Source organism: Nothoprocta perdicaria, unplaced genomic scaffold (genome assembly GCF_003342845.1).
Source record: "Nothoprocta perdicaria isolate Ctin4 unplaced genomic scaffold, notPer1 scaffold_20, whole genome shotgun sequence".
In the NCBI taxonomy this organism is placed as follows: domain Eukaryota; kingdom Metazoa; phylum Chordata; class Aves; order Tinamiformes; family Tinamidae; genus Nothoprocta; species Nothoprocta perdicaria.
In genome coordinates, this window is record NW_020455205.1 from 2824564 (window position 1) to 2846937 (window position 22374).

The 22374-nt window shown below is 37.1% G+C and overlaps 1 protein-coding gene across 1 annotated transcript; it reads right to left on the reverse strand.

The window, feature by feature from the left end:
- Nucleotides 1–3618: 3618 nt before the first annotated feature.
- On the reverse strand, nt 3619–21091 carry ODF2L (outer dense fiber of sperm tails 2 like). Its single transcript, XM_026038020.1, has 19 exons — nt 20978–21091; nt 19842–20031; nt 19050–19206; nt 18303–18418; nt 16368–16490; nt 16107–16114; nt 15230–15292; nt 13688–13759; nt 13073–13189; nt 9865–10050; nt 9662–9771; nt 9010–9145; nt 8820–8930; nt 8526–8630; nt 7204–7362; nt 5580–5665; nt 5329–5491; nt 4512–4637; nt 3619–3757 (listed from the first exon to the last, which is right to left on the reverse strand). Exons 1-19 carry the CDS (start codon nt 21089–21091, stop codon nt 3629–3631), a joined length of 2271 nt encoding a protein of 756 aa, XP_025893805.1. The 3' UTR covers nt 3619–3628.
- Nucleotides 21092–22374: the final 1283 nt, after the last annotated feature.

The following is a 22374-nucleotide window of genomic DNA, read 5'->3' on the forward strand; positions in this document are numbered from 1 at the left end:
GGGGGGGAAATCTCCCACAAAATACAAGTATGGGAAGAAGTATTCAAATGTCTATTTCCAATGCGCACATGCTTCATAGACTCAAGTTCTGGTATATTCTAATTGTATTGAATTACTACAGATTGGGATATTGTCAGTCAGTATGAGAAAAATACTGGCACTTTCCAGTTTTTGCACCTACATAAATATTACAGAGTTCTTTTTGAAAATCACAGTTTGAAATTTTAAAACCTCCTAAACCACAGTCTCAGTTAAAGCAAAACTTAAGAAAAAGAGGATAATCATTTGAAATGAAACATTTTCATTTGCTTTAAAAGAGCAAACTTATCTGGAGTCAGGATTCCAACAAAAGAAATCAGATCATTCAACTTGTATTTAACTGTGGAGAAAGACAAAAGTCCTATTTTGTATTACTTAAGCACAACTCCTCTCTCCATCCTGACGTGCAGGGTTGACATTTCTGTCAACTGACTAGCTCTAGACTATCACCATTACACAGCATATAGCTCTATAAAGCATTTTGTTTGCCTCTATAAATTAATCTGTAAGAAAAAAAGTCTCTGAGTGACTATCTCAATGGGRTAACTTCTGTGCTTTAAGTTATATACATGTAAACGTCTACCAGATGTGCAGATAAAGTTTCCTATAGCAATTTTCACTTAAGTTCAAGTGTCATCTGTGTTAGGACAATGCAATCTCAAAACAACTAACCAGAAAGCAGCAGGTAAATAGATCTTCATGCCACTCCCATGTTTTGGGCAATTCATAAACCCAGGATCTAGTTTTATACTGTAGGGTAATAACTTCAGAAACAAATTGCAACCAAAACCAAGGAGAGAAGCAGCAAAGGTTACCTGTGCTCTGGTAGATTTGCAAAAAAGACTTGAAATATAGGATCCTTCTTCACGTTTCTTGGGACTTGTGCCAACCTCCAGAAAATGAATGAGATATTGGTACAAAAGTTTATGTTTTGCAGCATATTATTATACTGATTCTTCAAGGGTAAAATGCCACTTTGGGACAACAACCAATGTTGAAGAATAAGCTGAAAGCCAATTGGTAATTTGCACTTCAAAAATGTCTTCARCTTTTATAAGGCATACATGATGGCAAAATTAAGACTGTTAAAAATATATGGCTTGCTGTGGTAGTTTATAATTCCCAGTGGCAGTTAGTGGGTGGAGTTGTAAATTGGTAAGTGGACCCTGCCACAGCAGGGTATGCTGCTCCTCTGCAAAGGAACCTTTACTAAGAATAGGAATGTGGTCATGGTGATAATGAACAAGGGCTCTGCTTGCCTGCACCACTGATRGGAGAGCTGCAGATGGCTGTTGGATGGAGAAGGGCTGCTCTAGAATTAGATGTTATCAAAGATTCCTGAAAATTGGGATGAAAAGCATACAAAGTTTAACCAGTTCTTATTTTTAAGTTTCAAATAAGTAGTGACATATGAAACATTTAAATCCCTGATAATTTTACAGACAATAAAATGAACTTATTCTGCCACAAAAGGGAGGCAATACTGAAAAAGAATCTCTACACACTTTTTTTTTTGTATGACTAAGTAAAGCAGATTAATCAGCTGCAAAAGTAATGCGATTTGATAATCAGATATGTGATCTGGTCTGTCAAAACAGTATTAAAAAAAAAGTCAGACTTCCTGAAAAGAAATACCAGTGTTCTTAATGCAACCAGATTTGTAAAGATCTTACACTACTCTGGGTAGGAATAATTTAATCACTTGCTATCCTTTCAGACTGTTTAAAGGTCAAAGTGAATAGCATTACATTATATATACTAGCATGAGTGGCAGGTGCAGGGATGGCAATAAAACACTCTACCTTCAAATATTTTGAATCTTTACTCCTGATTCACAGCTGCTACCTGCCTACTTCTCAGGCACAAGCATACAAGACACTGAACCCAACTGCGTGACAGGGTACTTGGGTGACTACAGTAAATTCATGTCTCTGGTTGCCTGAACTGTGCATCAGAGGACATCAGCACAGCAGCTTCACATCTTTGGCTGCAAGGAACATGCATGAGCTGTATGTGTAAGTCAGCCTTAAAATGAGCTATGTGTGTAGGCYGATCCACAGGAAGCTTTGCAACAAAAGCAAAAAGAAATCTGCCTGGAGTCACTGCATCCCCTTCATGCTGTGGCACGGCCGCTTCCTATCGGGCCCTGCTTTGATCGCTGTTTGTGCTGGCCAGCTCTAAGCCTCCCAGTCAGCAAGGCTGTACACAGACCTCCTACTGCTAAGCAGTTTGTCAGTAGAAGAAGCCAGGCCACTTTTCCCGAAAGAATACATTGACAAAGTGATTTTGTCACATAAAAAATAAAATAAAAAATAAAAAAAACTTCTCTCTTGCTTCTCTGCAACGTAGAGTGTTAAGATGCAATTCTAGTAGAAGGCACATTGACCTGTCTGCTACAGGCCCTCTTTAACATTTCTATAAAAATCCTAGTGTTGATTTCATTTACAGCTGAACAGATAAAAGGACTATTCAAAAGAGATTTTGTGCTAAATCTATCACAGGGGACCGGTGAGTCATCCATATGGAACTCAATGATCACTAGATGCCTTCTGTCAAGAGATTGCTTAAGGAGGCAGCTACACTGAGAGAAAAGATTGRGTCTTATTATCTCTCTGGAAAGATTTCATCAGAGATATCTTACAACAGAATTCACAGTAGTTTTTGTGCCCAAGATAGGAAACAGAAAAAGGTTTTCTATAAGTCTTAAGCCACTAATAATAGGCTACTTGGCAGACAAGGTTAGCAGGGAAAACCCTAAGTAGTCTTAAAACATATGCTGCTTTTTTAAAGTTCTGGTTTTCCATACATTAACAAGCATTAAGCGATGAGTATTTGAAGAAAGAGTCAATTAGTATCCTTCTTACTACACAGTATTTCATTAACAGTTATTTATAGTATGTTGTACATCTTATAACTATACTGTGCATGAACTACTATACTGTGCATGAACTACTTTCAGTCAGCAAATATATATCACTTATATCTGCATATTAACACTTTTCTATATCTATGTATATACAAAGCTTACCTGCAAGTATTCTTTTTCAAAAGCCATCACAATTCTATGAGCACTTATCTATAAATGTTACTTTCTTAATCATATATTATTTTTTCATGTTAACCCTCTACTAGCTCAACATATTCATGTGTGTTTTACCTGGTACATAAGTAGGTCTTACTTCGGTACTATATCCCAGCAATCACTGGCCTTAAACTATGATGAAAAGAAAGGAGGGGAATCTAAATTCCCATCTGTATTAATAGGATAGATATCATCATCTTGGGAAATCAAGTTTATACATGAAGAAAAGCTTATGAATGAAATATGGCATATAATGTCTGCTAACAAAATAAATATGCACCCATTCTATGGGTGTTCTCCTCTCCTGCTGAAACAGAAAGGTYACATGTGATCACCTGTGTGTGCCATGCTGAAAGCAGACACATAAGAATCTATAGCACAGGACACAGACAAGGTAAATACACACAGCAACTTCCGACTTTGTGTGAACACCCTACACTTACACACCTTGTACAAGTGTGCAAATTGTTGTACGGTTTCTTTATTACTATAATGAATGAAAAGAATTCAATCAAACATTGTTACATATGAGGCTTTCAAAAAATCAATATAATTTTGTATGCTCTGGGTCTTGTTTTCTGACTTCTGCAGGCTGTTCTCCAGCTCTTTCAAGCATACTTCCTGGTGCCTTTCATTCTAAAGGCAAAAAAGGAGAGAGATACAATGCAAATTAGAAATAAAACATGTATCAAAAAATAAAGCACTAATTGTATTCCCATCAAACTTATTTATTGTTCTACTACTGATTTTAAAGAAAACATGATGCATAAAAATAAGCAGTGAAGTCATTTACAGATACCATACAAGCATCATAAATGTATTCTTTTCAAACTGATTTTAAAAATCCTGACAAAAATTCAAATGCATGTCCCTACCTCTACTTGCTTTCTAAAGTTCCACAGAGAAATAAATTTGGATCTAAGTAGGCTCAGGTCAATGTATGCTCAGTCTACTAATCAAGTATTCAAGGTAAGCACTGCTGTTGCTGCTGAAAACACTGTGTAAGGTAGAAAGCATGAAAAAAAAAAAAAAAATCCTGAGTCTTTCATTTCTGCAGAAGAACACTAGAGTCTAGAAGACCTGCTAATAGGATTTCTATTCCCAGCAATTGAAACCAGCTTCAAACTCCTTCATAAACCAGTAGGACTGCAAAATTGGACTGAATAAGGAATGTAAACTCAATCATTCAGTGATTTACTAAGACTGGTCACCTGGTAAGTGTTTTAGAAATGTTAATATACAAAATATTGKTAAGCTGCATTAATTTGCTGTTCTGTAATGCAGGTACCGATTCCGTTAAAAATGTATTTTCAGTGAAAATAATTTTATGTAAACAATGATGTAGTAATTTCCTAAACAAGCCATAAAGAAGAATTATCATGCTACTCACATGATAAAGCACGCAGAGAAGTTGTCTTTTCTCTTCTTCTCTCTCTCTTAATTCAACTTCAAGAACTAGCATTTTTGTGTGAAGAGCTTGTTGCCTGTATGATATTTTTTCCATTTCTTCAGATACCTATAATGACAATGAGTGAGAAAAGGTTGTATATTTACTTTCACTTAAGGTCCAGAATAAATTACTTTCCTGTAATATTTAACAGCTCTATATCCTATTCTATTTCCCACCATTTTCACTTCACAGAAGTTAAACAAACCTGGGAAGCATTCTGATTGAATTTGGCCTAGCTTCAACTCAGAATAAACATAATAATTAATGAGACAGGGACATCTTGGTAACTTGGATTTAGTTTGTATCCTTTCTGCAAATGTCATATCTCTGTTTAATATTTAACATGTGTAAAGCCTTTCTTTAAGATTAGAAAGATCACAACACTTAAGTCCTCGTGAGTTGCATATGCCAATGAAAATGTGAAAAGGGCAAGACTAAGCTCTTATTCTGAAACTTATTATTGTGGATTTAAATTTCAGATGGTTAAAGCATTTTGTTTCATTTGTCAATGAACAATTTGTCATGGCAAAACACTGCTCCAGTGAAMTCTGTCGCTAACTTCAGGAGGATCATGATTTCACCAAGAGAATTCCAAATGTGCARTTCGTATTTAAACACAGAATTCCCAGCAGGTAGGTTTTTAATCATTGATTCCTATCTGCAAAGTAATTGTGTYCCAACTTTCCTTCCCAAGCATATTTATTTTAAGGATTTTAGAAAGTCACAAGTAAGAATAGACACATTAAACCATCAATACCATTTTCCTCCCTTCCTCCAAAGCAGATTCCAGTTGCCTAGCTAAACCATCACATTCTGCAATTTTCTCTTTAAGCTGCAGTTTACTGCACTGAAGACTCTCATCTTGTTTCATKAGCTGATTGGCAAGTTCTTCATTTTGGTTTTCCATCTTTTCTAGCTGCCTTTATGCAAAAGACATTAATGCATTAGTCTTCATTATAGTAAGAAAGTAAAAAAAAAAAAAAACCTGCAATCACATTCAAAAGTTACCTTTTAAGATCTTCATATTTCTTCTGAATGTTACAGGTTTTTTCTTCCAAGGAATGACTGTACAAGAAAGCTATATTGTCTTCTTCCTGTGGAAAAAACAATTCTTTTCTACTGAAGAGACTAACGTTCARGATATTCTAGACCAAGGCAAAGTCACCTCTTAAAATACTAATCAAAAAACATAACTGCAAAAGCAGGAAAGCGCTATGTTATATTAAAACCAAATAAAATACAATCAAAGTAGCAGACTGTAGCTGAATACGTTGACTTAAGACCTGCTATGTAAAAAAGTGATATCTGAAGAAGTTTCTCATAGAGCTCATGCAACCGATAATGCTAGAGCTGGTCAGGTCGACCAGTTGTTAATACAGAAGGACAGCTTACCATTAGCAAAGGATATTAGAAAGTGGTGGATATTTATAGTTAAAAAACAACAATCAGTAGCAGGAGCAGAAGAAAGGGGGAAGTCAACCCATCTCCCCTGATTCCAGCATCATAGGTTCAAGGGTCATCAGACTCTCTGAAGGACATCATGATGATTTAACACCAAAATTTAACTGCTGTGTATTTAAATTAGGTGTCCCAAGAGACTAGTGGTTCCATTCACTATTATTTCACTACATTTAAGTTTTTTTGTTGTTGTTTTGTTTTTTGTTTTTCGCATTTTCTCAGGAAAACCTAATTTTACATATGTACCTCAAAATCCATTGTCATTTAAAAGCTTTCCTTCCTTGGCAGAGTTGGACTTAAGAATTTATGAGCATTCCTCGTCCAAGTGCTTAGTATGATACAACAAAAACAGATTTTGATGCTATTTGATGGTATGGAGATGATCTTGACAGGAAATTTAACAGAAAAGCCAAAGTTACTTTTATAGGCACATAAAGCCTGTAGGGACACAGAGACATTCATTCTGTTCCAGTTGAAGCCAAGGTAAGTTTTCCCCAGTGACTGACCAACATAGGAAGAAGATTAAACCCCTTTCCTCTTCTACTCTTTCAAACAATCTGTGTTCAAACACAAAAATCTACTTAAAGAACACATAAAAAACAGATAAAACATTAGGAATATTCAGATTAAGGCTACAAAAATAAAATACAATAAGTAAGCTAGAAATTAGCTTTTCAAATCATATTTTTGATTTAACAAAATAAACATTAAAACGTTAAATTTTAACAACATCAAAAGCATACCTATAGCTATTTCTCTGAGCAAATATTGTCTGGTTTATAAATTACAGAATAAAAATTGGAATGAATGTGAAACTAAATTATTCCACTACACACAAACAATTATTAGAATTGTACATCTATTTTCAAGGAAGAATTCCAAAACACTTCTTGTGACACAGCTATTCAAAAGAATCAAGGACTTGCCCATTTAAAAGACGTAAAATCTAAAAGCAAATATAATTCTAGACTTTTCAGAAACATACTGCATACACTTGGCAATAGTTTTATTTGCATTGTACTATTCGTGCAGGAGAGGCTTTTGCTTTGTGAAACAAATAACTGAAGGAAGGACTCAAYAGCTACACACACAAAGGGCAGGGGAGGTAAAGGTGTTCCTAAAATTTCTACCACTTCATTTTCTTACTTATCTTTAAAAGCTATATTCTTAGCACCTGAAYCTGCAGATCCCTAAGAGTTTTGCACTTCTGTGCATGGATCCTTTGACAAAACACAAGTTTTTCCTGATATTCTTGCAGCTTTTCTTCAGCTGCTTTCAGCGAGTCCCGAACATGTTCTAACTCCTTTACGTCGACCTCCATTTTGCCCCTCACCTGCACGTTAGCATCACAGGAGAAAAATGTAATGAAAAACCATAAATTAATTGTCATAATACTTGATGGCTTTCCAYGTAAGCAATAAATCTGAATGCTACACATGGTATAACATCACCTATTTTATAAAATACTGACAAGGTTAGAAGTTCACCACTGCAGAAATCTCTCTCTCTGCTTATATTTCATTAAAGGCTGGGTAACAGTCATTGTAGATACCTATGAAGTTGGGCTAATTTCAGCAGATTATTGAGCAATGTCCCCCCTCCTTTTTTTTTTTTTTTTGTTATAATACCTTTTGCAAAAAGGCTTATAAGCAAGGCATCTTGGAGGAAAAATACTGATTACACAATTTTTGCAGTATTTGAAAAGAGCATAATAATTTATGCAAAAAAAAGCCACTCAAAATGCTGTGCAAGTTTGAGTTCTGGGACATTTGACAACTGAATTATGTAAAAATATGTATGAAATAAAATAAAATCCAAGACACTTCCCTGCAAAGACTGATCCTATTCTGTAAAACTCTCCATTGCAGGCAATACAAAATCTGTCCTTGTCTTACTTTCATTGCTTAAATAAGATGTATTTTAATAAGCAATGGCACTGAGGAAAGGTTTTTTTTTTTTTTTGGGGGGGTATTCTGGTGCTCAGGAAGCACTAGCTATATTCCAGTATTCAGCTCCATCTACTGAAAAAACTTAAAATTAGTCCCTGGATTCTCTGCTTTAACTGCTAGTTCAAATGAATAAGTTATATTGCAAATCAAAGTCTTACAGTAGGTTGCCTTCCCACCCAACTTCTTTCTGCAGATTTTCTGTAGAGCTAGTTATAAGAACAACAACAAAATCCTATTTTTAGAAGMAGTACAACAGATTCTCAAGTTCTACAATAACAGTCCTTAGTTAATAACTTCCTGAAATTCTAGGAAAAATTTCTCACCTCTTTGCAATTGTGCAGTATCCAAAGAAAAACACCACCACCACCACATTGATCACAAGCAGGAAAGCATTTAATGCACTTAAATTCAGTTTTGAGAATGGAAGAAGAGAAAAAGCAAGACTGACAGTACCTTATGATTCCTAGTGAGCTGGTTGCATTAACATATGAATAAAACATGTTAGACAAAATCACACAGAGCCATACTTCAATACTGCAAAACTTACCTTATCTACTTTTAAGCATTTGGTTTCTTTTATTGTTTTATTTTCATTTAATACCATTTCATATCTAGATTTCAGTTCTTCCGCTTCTCCCTGTRATTTTTGCACCTAGGACACAACATATTTTAATATATATTTCTAAAAGTTCTTTTGTTAAATGGTAAAATACAGAAACAATGTTATCAAACAAAAAGCAAAACCTTTCATTTCACACAATAAATTTGTTTTATTGTGAGTAAAACCTTTATCATTTCCTTAATACCATCTATACTTGAACATTTCAAATATGCAGGTCACCTGATCTTTATACTGTTCCACAAGGTTTTCCTGCAGCTTTGTTTTTTCTTGCAAGTCTAGCAGTTCAGTTTCAATAGAAATAGTACTGGTTTTCAATACATCAAGGGAATCCTTGATAAAAATATGGAAAAATAATTTTAAGAGTTAATAAAACAGAACCCAATAATCTCATTCATAATAATAACCCCACCTTTAATTTTTCATTTTCGAGGTTAATGTTTTCATTTTCAGAGTTGGCAGAACTTAGCTTGGCMAGAATTTCCTCATTTGAGTTTCTTCGGCACTCCTCCTTTTTTCTCAGATCTTCCAAAAGGTTTGTAACCTGCCTTAATAGAGAGGTAAAAACGTACACAAAATTCAAACATAATGCTTCCAAAACATGCATGATAGATTAAACTATACTTTATTAYTTACTCCTTCACTGTTCTTATGTTCCATCTCCCTAAAGTATACAAAAACAAAGAACACCACCAACAACAAAAAGGAAGAACATCTAAATATCCCAAGTAAGCAGTGACTATCGAAACAGGAAGTTCTCCAAAACAGCTGTCGTACAACTAAAAGGCACCTGGTAAATGGACTCAGTACACAGGGTGGAAAGTACTTCTTGTACTTACACAGCAGACTGAAGTTATAGAAAAGTTGTGAAATACTGCAAAGGGAAGGCTAAAATTCTTAAATTTGTTCTAGCTTCCACCTTCCAAATTCAGCTCAGAAGTTTAAAATATGAAGACATACATAAACTAGTTTACATGCCAACACTGAATAGTACAAAACTAAGTATCAAGATTATTACAAGACTACAGAACTAAAAAAAATAAACCATCAGCAGTTTAACTTACTTCTTAAGATGTTCTACTTGAATTTCTAAYGTTGTCTTTTCTTCTAATACCTTATCATGCTGTTTTTTCCAGATATTGGAAGTGGACATTATCTCAGAGAGTTTAACTTCCTGCGGAAAAAAATTCCATAAATTATAAATCATGTAACGTAATAACATTAAATAATACCTTCTAATTCTATAAAATCTTCTAAAGTCACTCACACGTTCTCTTATTCTGGAGGTTATATTTTCTACAATTGCTTCCAAGCATTTAGCTTTTTGTTTCTGGGACCTGGTTGCTTTTTTCAGAGCAGTCTTCTTTTGCTCGCTTGTTTGCCTTAAGCCAACAATCTGGTGTTTGCATTCAGCAGCTTGAAGCTTCCACTCTGCTATTTTCTTTTCTAGGGTCTGCAGTATAAAAGAAAAAAACAAAACAAACAAACCTCTGTTAATCAGGTTTTGATTTACCATAATCAGAAATAGCAACCACACTTGCAACCCATTTGCATTAGTGCCTCTCCATGTCAAATCCTGTGGTTGGCAGAAGAAACGAGCAAAGGCATGTACACAAGGAAAAAAATATAACTAGGGAAACTCAAGACAAAAACCTCACCATCACAATTTAAGCTTGAAAATGAATGAGAATTTCAATGTTGAGGGCACAGCACAGCTGTTAAACCCACAGGTAAGAACTAAAAAAGTGGTTTCATGATCTGATCTCTGTAAAGAACATCTTAATGATGCTACTCATGATATTCACTGATGTAGTAGCAGTCTTGTCTCTGAATTCATACAGTGAACGTGCATATAACAGACTGGAGATCAGCTACGTATGAAATTTGCATATGAAAGTTAAGATACTGGGTTTAGGTTTTTAAATCAAAAAACTAGGAAAGGCTAGGTCTTGTTTTGAATCTATGCACTGTGATATACTCTGTGAATACATGACAATATCCTATTTTCCCACAAGATCTTTGACTTCTTTCAGTGCTCTATTAAGTAAACAGAATGGTACAGAAAATGAACTGTTGCTTATGGAAATACTACCTTAAATTTTGTATTCTATGGGTAGTGAGACAGGAAGTTAAAAAGAAAAGAAAAAAAAGGAGACTAAGTGCTGTCTTGTCTAGTGATTAAAGTTGCTGAAATGTAATTAATTGCCTAGTGATAAAAGTGGTTTAAATATAGTTAATACAAGCCATTATAAAGCTTAAGCACCAGGAGGTAAATCAAACATTGCAAGGACAACTAATATCTACCATTTCCTGAGTGTTTAATTTTGCTGCCTTCAGGCATTTTTAATGTATTTATTTATACCAGCAAATGTATACAAAGCTACCCAGATTAGGGCTCAGTTTTACAAATGTCACTATATAACCATCTCTATTGTTTCAATGTTTCTGTTTAACTAGACTTTTACATCTGATGAATGTAGTTGTACAGATCCCATCCAATCCAGGGACCCAGACTTCCTGACATTTGTATTTTCATCTACCTATCACTTTTTAAGTATGAATGGAAAAATAACAGTCACTCAAACAATAATGATGATTTAAGAGAAAATCAATACTGGACTGTGATTCAAGGAGGATCTCAGGATTATTTTTAAGGTGCTACAGCTCATCGATAACACAAACAAGGTACCACCAGTCAGATAAAGACAAATGCAAGTTCCATTCGTATCATCTGTTAACTCTTCTGCCAAACCATGGCAAATCAAATAGGCTGTCTACCTGTAGCACTGTAATAAACTTGTCTACTTGTCTCAAGTCACTAATAAATCTGCTAATTTATCAAACTGATTGAAAGGTACAATAAAAACATGCAATGATTTTTTTTTGAGTCTCAATCTGATAATCTCATGTGTTCTACAGCAATAAGAATTAGAATGACATGCTATTTAACTACTGACTATATTGATCTGCTACTCTTATTCATGATGCTATTTGCCAATTGCTATACAAAAAGTCCATATCATGCATATAAGGGAGCAGGAGTCAGTATAAGTCCTGCTAATGGTACTAAAACTAACCCATGATCAGTGCAAAATGTCTGCGTTTTGCCATGTGAAAGATGGTTTCAGATTATTGGGCCTCAGAAGGAAGGAAAAGCACTACCTCCAGGTATGAAAATCAAATATGTAAGGAAACACTTTAAATATATTCCTATTAATATGGTATTTAATAATAATAATAAACCCTTAAAGGAAAGGAGCAAATAAAAATCTTCAGTCTATGTATCGCTTTCTTTAACCGTTGATACAAGTTGTTGATACAACTGTTATCCCCTATTAGAACCACAGGAGGTCATACTCACACTAAGGATGAGTGCTTTGAGCTGTACTCAGTGGCTAAGAAAAATGTAAATTTAGAATTAAATTCATAAAAATACAGTTAAGCTGCCTCAAGTTCGTCTAGATAATAATAACTATCATCAGGATTTGAGCTGGCAATAAACTTCACTAATTTTTTGAAAAACAAATAAAACTCTTAAATAAAGATTGTGTGAAACCACAGTTACAGATCAGACTAACTTATACAGATATTATTTGTGAAAATGTTGTCTGAACTCTAAACTAAGTAGAATATGAATGCAATTTTCCTTCAGAAAAAACTACTGGGAGTTTATTATAGAGAGATAAAGGCATTGTTTTTGCAATTGAGTTGCCATACTTTCCCAAACTTCAAATGCCCACAGCTTTAGTGGATGTATGCCATTGAGGTGGGGGGGGGGGGGGGGGGGAGGGAAAATAGCAATACATTATTTTGCAGCCAATGCTTTCTGTTTTACAACCTACGTTCTTTACAAGTTTGAAATACTAAAATCTGAGGCCATATTCAGGTGCAGGATCTATTCCTCCTTACCTTCTAAAATCAGCATTTGTTAAAAATGCTCAAACTTACCTCTTGTTTACCTCCTCATCTACCTTAAACAATGTAAGGTTGCGCTTTAGTCTTAACTGCTTTTGTCAGTAACAGAGAGGTTTATTGACTCCTTTACAGCCAATAAAGAGAGATCAGTACTCAAATCATGTAACAACTCACCCTCGCAGCATAGTTACCTCTTTGTGTTGACTATATGTGAAGCTTGGACAATTGCTTCGGAATAGCCTCTAATTTTTGCATAGTACAGGTGAGTGAGTGCAAATGCCTCCATGTGTGCACAACTTCTCTTCAACAGATCCACTCTCATTTAGATACACTCTACAGGCTGCTCTCTGTGAGTATAATATTATAGGAAGTATTTGCAATTAAGATAATGTGTGTAAGCAGATTCTGCAAACTCTAAATGTTTGTTTTGGACTGCTTTGTACTTTTAAGATTTTGAATATCGAGGGACATTTTAACACAACTCTCAAATCAGAATTAAGCTCTGACCACAGTAACTCACTAATTTATAAATGAACCCCAAAATGGAAAAATATTTCAACCTGTATTTTTGCTTTTAATTCACCATTCTCCACCTCTTTCTTTTGAATCTGACATTGCAGGTGAGTTTGTACTGCTTTTACTGATCTTGTCAGGTGGTCTGCTTTCTGTACATTGGCCTAAGAAAGAGAAATGAGCACAAATTTGTTAGTCTGTGAAGATATGCCATATAATGCAATTTAGGTTCTTTCTACTGTGCTGCAAAATTTCTAACCCACACTTGAACATCCTCAAAAGAGGGATAAAATATGATTTCATATTGATTTCAGCATTACAACCATACTAACAAATTAAAAACTATGTGTGCATAATTGATGTGTCATATTTAATTTGATTCTATTAACAGTATAAATTGAACCTTGAAGTAATCTCAGAAATACAGAAAGCCAAGGCTGAGCAAAGACATCTAGTTAACAATCTCACTAGGATGAGGCCACACTGATTAGCTCTATCCTGACTAATGAGGCCTGAGCCAATCTCAATCTTAATTAAACACCAGAGTTCACCAATAGCTATTAGATGTATTAAGCGTTTAAATTTAATTCAAACTTACTTATAAATTTATAAATATAGCACATTAGGAGAAAGCATTCATTCCTACGGAACTGATTACTCACTTTTTCAAGTTGAAGCCTAGATGCAAGTTCTTTAACATAGTTTTCTTTTTCAAGCATTTCTCTCCTGAGATTCTTCATTAAAAAAAAAAAAGAAATTACTATTTATGCACAACATTTGTACTTATCACAAGAGCACCACACACTGATAAATATTTCAGTTATAAAAATAACAATTTCATTTGCAATGATACACACACCTCTCTGGTGTTTTTAGGAGAAAAAAAGGCAAATAGAATATAAGTAGATGTAACATATTTGTGAMCAAAACCCAACTACTGCATGTTTTGAGTGGAGAGCTCGTTGATTTTAACTCTTGGGTTGGTCTATACAAGCATGTTTAATCTTTCCATCAAATAAAGAACATTTTTCAAATGTAAGAGTCATAAGCAGAATGTTTTCTAAACTTTTTATTTACCCATTATATTACCTGGAAATGACATGCTCTCAGGTGCACTGCTGAGTGAACTTTGAATAAATCACAAACAGGAAGCTGAGGGTTTAAGATGATTGGAGCAAAAACTATTGCAGTGACAAACTTACCCCCTCTTAACCCAGCTTACACAGGGATACCCTTATACTGACAATACTTTAGTGAAAAGATAGGATCACAGCTGAGAGCAAAGAGAGCAGATTTATCCCTTCTGGCAGCAGTACAGCTTGATCCACACAGGCAGGCCACAGGAGAGCAGCTCTCAGTGCCTTAATTTTCCTCACCTGCTACATGACACTAACACCTTACCCTAATCTTAGCATCAGTGTTTTTCATAACACCAGTATTTAATTATAACATCAGTGTTTCTAAGCAGAATAACTTGAGTGATAGATGACTTGTTACTTTTTGTTTGGAATCTGGGCACATTTAAMCTTCCAACCTTTCCTTTTTAAAAACAGAAAATTATTTTTGGAAAATGTTATTTTTCAAAAAAAAAGTGTTTAAAAAAATTTAATATTTTTCCTTTCTTGAAGAAAATTGTTTTAAGCTTCTTTCCTCACTGATAACAGATAACAAATATATGAAACCAAATCAGTGGTTTAAACTTTGCTTTCTTTTGCATTCACAACTGTGTTACCTGCTTGACAGTACAATTATCTGGTTATGCTTGTGAGTTGTGGCAGAATCAAGCTACCAATAAATAGCCACTTGGGCAGAGCAAAAAACAAACAAACAAACAAAAAGCAGAGAAGGTCTAATTTCATTGCAAAGCCAATAAGCAATTTTAGGACAATGTCTATCTCATTTACCTTAAGAATTATTAATAATTACTCTTGGTCTACAGTACATACAAAACAACATGCAATGCATTCAACCCTGTAACAGAGAGGATAATGAAACCTGGCAAATATCACTTCTAAAGTAGATGACAAAATAAAACGACAGTTATAGTTCATGGTTCAGTGTTGATATGAACAGGAATTCCAGACAGCGGGACACTCCCTATTCTCAGCTTTGCCACTGCCATGTCAAATTGTGTGACACTGTGATCTAGCCATTTTTAGGTGTACAGCATAGAAAAAAAGAAGCAGAAAATGTAATTTTCTTACAGTATTTTGGATTTCACTTTCACTTAACTTCTGCATCAAAATGTCAATGTTTTTATTGCTTAACTGCAAGATAGAAGAGGGAAAAAATTAATGACTTCAGATCATAATTGATTTTGCATAAATGCCATTTGGTTCATAAAAAAAAAATCTCTCATGAGCTATTCAGATTTGGTGGGTTAAATTTTTAATATTATTTTTGGCACATAATCTCTCAGATCAGAAAAACACAATGGTTATTCCACATACCTGGTTCTTCATGTATTTTAACTTACACTCTAAATGCTATAAATTTTTAAAGTTTTACTTGAACAAGTAAATAGTAAAAGCACTTGTACAATTCAAAACAGTTTTAAAGATCAACATTAATTTCCAGGAACTTCTTTTTCCAGAAATACAAATCAAAAAAAAGAGATCATAAACTTTTGGGATTTGGAGAGATCACTGTTGCTGCAAATCCAAAGAATTTATGTGACTACACCACTGTCAACTGTTCTTTTCATTTTAAAAAGTCCTTTCTTTTTTTTGGAGGGAAGAGGATTAACTTTTAAATTAAAAAAAAAATCAGACTAATGGGACCTGCATCTTGCAAGTGTCAATCATTTCATTTCACCAGTGAAGAGATAAGCCTACGGTTTAAAAAGGCCATAAAATGAATCAGCATTTTACACAATTAGATCTAATCCAAATTCTGAATGACAAGAGAGTTATCAGCAGCATAGGGTGTCCTGGATTGTGGACGTACAAAATTACTAGTTCAGAAGATGTCGGAGCAGCTCTCTCAAGTCAAACTGCATTCTAAGCCTGGGCTGTGCTGGCTCTCAGAAATATACTGAACTTGGTATTACTCATTAGAGCAGCTCTTCCCAAGCTCTTTTACATGATAATCTTCCTGTACAGGTAGGAACTACCTGTGTCTGGCATGGACAGACATCCTGTCACTACTCACCCGGCTCCCCAGGCTCCTGGGAGCACTTCACCTCACGGATGTCCCAGTACTTCCTTTATCCTGCACTTCCTTTATTCTAAAGTATTTCCCTGATGAGTTGTCCTCTTTCCTCCACAGCCCAGTTGCCTAGAACTTTATTTATGACATATGGCTCCCACAGGAAGTTCTTGATTGCTTTGGATTATTTTACACATTCTGCTGTTTGCAGTAAAAGCCATAACACTCTTTTTGTGCTTCTGAGTGTTTCTAATTCTTTTATCAGCAAATCCTCTTGTATAGAAATAATTGTAATCTCTGATATAGGAAGTTTACACATTTGTTAAAATTATATAACCAAAAGCATATTATACACCAAGGAGCTAATGTTCCCTCAAACAACTATTACTAATATTTAATTTGTGGCTTAAAATAGTCACCACAAATATATAAATGTTTGCAGCTACACAGCCAAAACAAAACAAAATATGTTGCCAGATTAGTGCCTAAATAATGTATGAAACATTTTCGTCTTTCAATCTAACAGAAACAGCAACAGTGTGCTACATTCAAGTGTAATTCTTTCTGACAATAGGCTAAATCTTACTTTTACAGACTAAATAAAGTTATATCAAACTAGTTACAAAGAGAAAGCAAAATGGAAACACCAGCATAAAAAGTTTTACTGTGGATTCCTAGCAAAGGAGTCACCTCATCCTGGTGTGCGTACAGTTATTTAGAATATTTTAATGTTCCTGAAAAAAATTTCAAATGAAACTCCAAGATGGCAATTTATAGAGATCAGTTACTAAAAAATAATGAAAAAACACTGAACTGACCAAACACTGACAGCCTTCGTGTTTCTGGTAACACCTAATACCTAATAATAGAGCTCAGAGGGTGGTGATAAATGGGGCCGAGTCCAGTTGGAGGCCTGTGGCCAGTGGTGTCCCCCAGGGGTCAGTGCTGGGCCCAGTGCTGTTCAACTTGTTTATCAATGACCTGGACGAGGGCACGGAATGCACCCTTAGCAAGTTTGCAGATGACACCAAGCTGGGTGGAGTGGCCGACACTCCGGAGGGCTGTGCTGCTATCCAGAGGGACCTGGACAGGCTGGAGAGTTGGGCAGAGAGGAACCTCATGAGGTTCAATAAGGACAAGTGCAGGGTCCTGCACCTGGGGAGGAATAACCCCAGGCACCAGTACAGATTAGGGGTCGACCTGCTGGAAAGCACCTCCACGGAGAGGGACCTGGGAGTCCTGGTTGACACCAAGTTAACCATGAGTGAGCAGTGTGTCCTCGTGGCCAAGAAGGCCAATGGGATCCTGGCCTGCATCAGGAGGAGCGTTGCCAGCAGGTCAAGGGAGGTGATTCTGCCCCTCTACTCAGCTCTGGTGAGGCCGCACCTGGAGTACTGTGTTCAGTTCTGGGCACCCCAGTATAGGAGGGACGTGGAGCTTCTTGAGAGGGTCCAGGGAAGGGCAACCAGGATGATTAAGGGAATGGAACATCTCTCGTATGAAGAGAGGCTGAGTGAGCTGGGCCTGTTTTCTCTGGAGAAGAGACGGCTCAGAGGGGATATGATTAATATGTATAAGTTCAGGAAGGGAGAATGCAGGGAGGAAGGGGACAGGCTGTTCTCAGTGGTGGCCAGCGATAGGACGAGGGGTAATGGCCACAAGCTGGAGCACAGGAAGTTCCGTCTCCAGGTGAGGAGCAACTTCTTTACTGTTAGGGTGACAGAGCAGTGGAACAGGCTGCCCAGGGAGGTTGTGGAGTCTCCTACTCTGGAGGTCTTCGAAACCCGCCTGGATGCCGCCCTGTGCCACATGCTCTAGGTGTGCCTGCTTGAGCAGGAAGGTTGGACTAGATGATCTGTAGAGGTCCCTTCCAACCTTAAATGTTCTGTGAATCTGTGAATCTGTAATACACATTAAAAACAAGAAAATCACCTCTCCTGTGGTTTTCAAAATGTCTTTTCTGTTGCCTCTATAATTATGACAATCATTTGCAGAGATTGAAAATGTAAGCTTTTCTGAAGTAAAAATACAGACACTGATAGAAACAAGAAACTGAAAGAGATTACCAACTTATTTGGAATTCGGTGCTTACTATGTGTACAAACTGTTGGTGATGTTAAAGCATACGTACGTTTGTCTTTCCATCAATGAGGTCTTTAAAAGTTGGCAAAAATGACTCTGCTAAATTAACTGCCATCTCTACTTCAAAAAGCTCCTCCTGCAAAACGCTGTTCTCCTCCATTTGCCTGATCATATGCAGAATAACAAAAACAATTTTACTTCTGTTAATAAATCACCAAATAAGTGAGACTTACATACTTAGTTTAGTAATAAGAATTTTTACACCTAAATTCTTTAAAATCTGCATAGTGAAACTTAACCTAGTTACCTACATACTCAGCAGAATATTTGCCATCTACAGAGACATTCTGTACCAGAAGCAGAAAGTTCAAAATAGGATCTCTAACATTAGAAATATGTCCTAGAAAAAGCTAGTAGGCTTCCTCCTAACCACAAAATGATCCTTTAAAAACTGAAGATACTTTTTATTAGCTGAACTATTTATGTTTGTATTATACTTACATAATTACATTGGCTAAATACACTACCATTGGTTACTGGTTTTCATTCATTAGTAGTGCTGCAAGATTTTCACTGAAAATGCAGTTTTTCACAATGAAAAAAATAAGAATAGTCTTTCTTCCAAGGGCCTATGCGAAACCCAATATATCCTAACACCAAGCTATGTCAGCTCTCTACCCAGGCCTTCACAAGTCAATACTTAAAGACCAAGCACATATTCTTAAGCTACAGAAGCCTAAAACCATATTCTTTTGTGAAATTATATAATCACGTTGCTCTCTGACTAATGCTTACCTTCTCACCTCACTTTCATTCAAGTTGTGTTGTACATCGTTTTTTTGCAATCCTTTTTTAAGTACTGGTGACAGTTCTGTAAGCTTGATCTCCTGCTCATCCACGTGTTCAGCGCACAGACCCCAATTCTGTTCCCCGTTTTCCTCATCTGTATCAACTGCAAACTTATAAACATTTTATTCAGCTTTAAGTCCTTTCTGGCTACACTGAGCAAGATTTGCTACCATGAAACAATAAAGTTGTTCTGCCCACAAAGAATTTAATCTGAGGAAAGGGATGTGTTTAGAAGCCTTTTGAGAATCAAGAAGCAAATGGAAACCTGAACTATTCACACTCTCTTTCAATTCTCAGATAATTACCTTCCCTTTAGTCACTTCTCTATAAAACTACTTCATGGTGTAAGACAGCTTGCATTGTCTAGAGAACTCTAAAAAATTTTAAATACTGATTTTTTGAGCTCAAAATAAACACTCATCTGACAGCTTGCAGGAAGAGGTTAACTTTGTATCTTTGAAAAAGAAAACTATGTAAGTTAACAATGAAAAAATGCATTTAATTTTCAAAGACCTTTTCATTCTTCACTTAATGAGGCTTCTGTGCAAGGTCCATACTACACTGCTACTAAACAAGGCTTCATTGTGATTTACTTCCTTTCTAAACATATACAAMCCTGTGGGGTACTTCCATGTAGGAACTTAGTGCACAGGACATAACAAAGAAATCTTTCAAATATATCTAACAAAGATGATAAGACTAAATGTCAGTTAATGATTTACATAAGGCATTTCATACTGGTTCTATGTTTATGTCTTACATGGCTTCTTACTCGGTGTTCTAGACTATCAAGTTCTTTACTTAGAACAGCAAAATATTTTCCATCTTGGCCAGCATTGGTAGTTTTTGGATAATGTTTTTTAAATGGCTGAATCAGTGAACAGAGTTTTCCTTCTCCAGATGTGACAGACAGCCCACATCTTTTTCCCTGAAAAAAAAAAGTTCATAATTAAAACTAAAATTAAAARTTCGTAATTATATAACATTTAGCATCACGCACTGCAAATAGTATTTAACGAAATAAACAAAGTCACATTTCCAGGAGAATCATTTATGAGGAATTTTAAAAATAAAATAAATGTGTTAAATCTGTTATGGGTAAAAACCTGTGGTATCATAGGATGAGCTCACAAGCTGATAGCTCACAGAAGACACCGGCCCTATAATGCAAAGGCAACCAATTTCCCCTCCAGGAAGCTGGAGCTTRTCTTGCTGGGGCATTGGTATTATGTTGCACAGCGGAAACATTATCCCATTTGGAGGCAGCAATGACTTCCCCCCTTTTACAGGGCTGAAGGGAAAAGGGCCTTATCCCGTAACAGGAAACCCAGAGGAGACACGGGCACCTCTTACACGAAGGCATCGCGCTCCCCTGGCCTCCTTGTCCAGCACTGGGGCTCCTCTCTGTCCTCAGCACTGCTGCAGCCTGTCCCCTTCTCCAGACACTCCGTCCTGCTCTGACAGGGCACTGCAGAGCCCAYCCGGAGCTCTGGGTTACGGCTGCCTGCCTGGCTCCACACTGCACTCGTCTTCCATTTCCCCAGCTTTCTGAAACGGATTCTCTCTCTTTCCCCACCGACCTGGACCCATTTTTCCTGTTTGCAAACCATGGCTGAGCCTTGTTGTATTTAGTCACATTCAGTGTGAGCCCTATCTTGGAAGATAAGGCATAGGATTCAGTTTATCTTAAGTCATCTGTTTAGGTAGAAATGAACATTTTTTTTCCCCTAGTTTTACATCCACTGGTCTCACATATTTTCTGAAATCTGCAGTTAGGTAGCAATTTCAGRAAAGAAAAAAAATGGTTTGAATCTCAGAACAAAGCAAACAAAAGGGAAAAAAMCTCAAGTTTAAAAGGCACAGAGCAAACTTGCCTCAGTATCATGTGGAAGGAAGAGCCTTTTCCGAACACTAGAGCCCAGCAAAGGCCCAACAGCGCAGTCAGGAGCAGGTGAGGGTGGCGGTGGTGATGGCGATGGGGATGACATCCTGCTCTACCGCTGTCGAGGTTTGTACATGTTAGCACGTAGTGTTGCTGCAGGAACAAGCAACTGCTACAACTGCTACCCCAGGTCAGTCTCACCGGGAAACACACTGCAATGAAGCAAGAAAACCCCAACCTTGCAGAAGCCTTATCTGAAGCCAAGGGAGCCGCAGTCCCGTACCGCACGCGTGGCTGTGAGGCACTTTGCGCTGGAGCTGCACAGGGACCCACAAAGCCCACCCGTTTGTGCCACACAAATGCAGCTGCCCCGCGCGCCGGCAGCGAGCGCATGCGACCTCATGGGGACTGCGGTGCCCGCAGCGCGACCTCCCCGGTGCCACCTCCCCGAGGGGCCGCGCAGGCACCCTGCTCGTACCCGCCACGAGGCAGGAGCCTTCAGGCCCCGCAACGGAGCCGGACCCCTCAGGGCCCCCGCGCAGGCCRCGCCGCCGCCCTCACCGCGCAGGCGCCAGCGGCGGCCGCTGCCCGGGCAACCAGCGCCATGCAGGCCGCGCCGCGCGTGGCGGGCGGGAAGCGGCTCTGCCCTCCCTTCCTGCTCGGGGTCCCGGCACCTTGTGCACAACCCCAACTTGTCCAAATAAACCTGTTCAAACGAGACAGAAAGAGGCAGCCCTTGAGTCACCTCAGGTGACAAGGCAGTAGCGATGCTTCGTAGAGCATCCAAGGTGCTGCAGTCGGTGTCTGGCGAGACAGGTGGCATTCAGACGAGTGTGATATAAACTTGTTCATATTTATGGCTTTATGTGATCACAAGAAATGATAATCTGGACATGTGATTTGTCTGAGAAAAGTTAAGACAGGCTGAATTCTTTATTTTTAATAATATGGCAAGTAAACATCAGCCTAAGTGGCCACTTAAGCCTTCCAAAACTTGGGAGAAATAATCAAAATTAATATAAAACACATTTTTGATACCGCCTGTAACCATTCCAGAGTGGCTGTAATTTCTTCCCTTGCTGGTAATGGAAGTTTTGAGCATGGAACAATTACTCCTTTTATGTGATTTTAAATGATGCTATCTAGCCTTGTGTGCACTGCTCTCCATATCAACACAGATACAATTCCAAATGTCTATCAAATTCAGTTTTTCTAAGAGTCTATTCTTTAGCTACATTTTTCAGTAAGTCATGCCAGATGACTCAGTTAAAATTTAGCAATTGCTAGATTTTCTTTTCTTTTTAGGACTTCCAGAATGCAAACACATTTACGAGGCCACCACGACTGTTTTATGGCACAATATCTGATTTATTGCAGTCCATGCTGTTC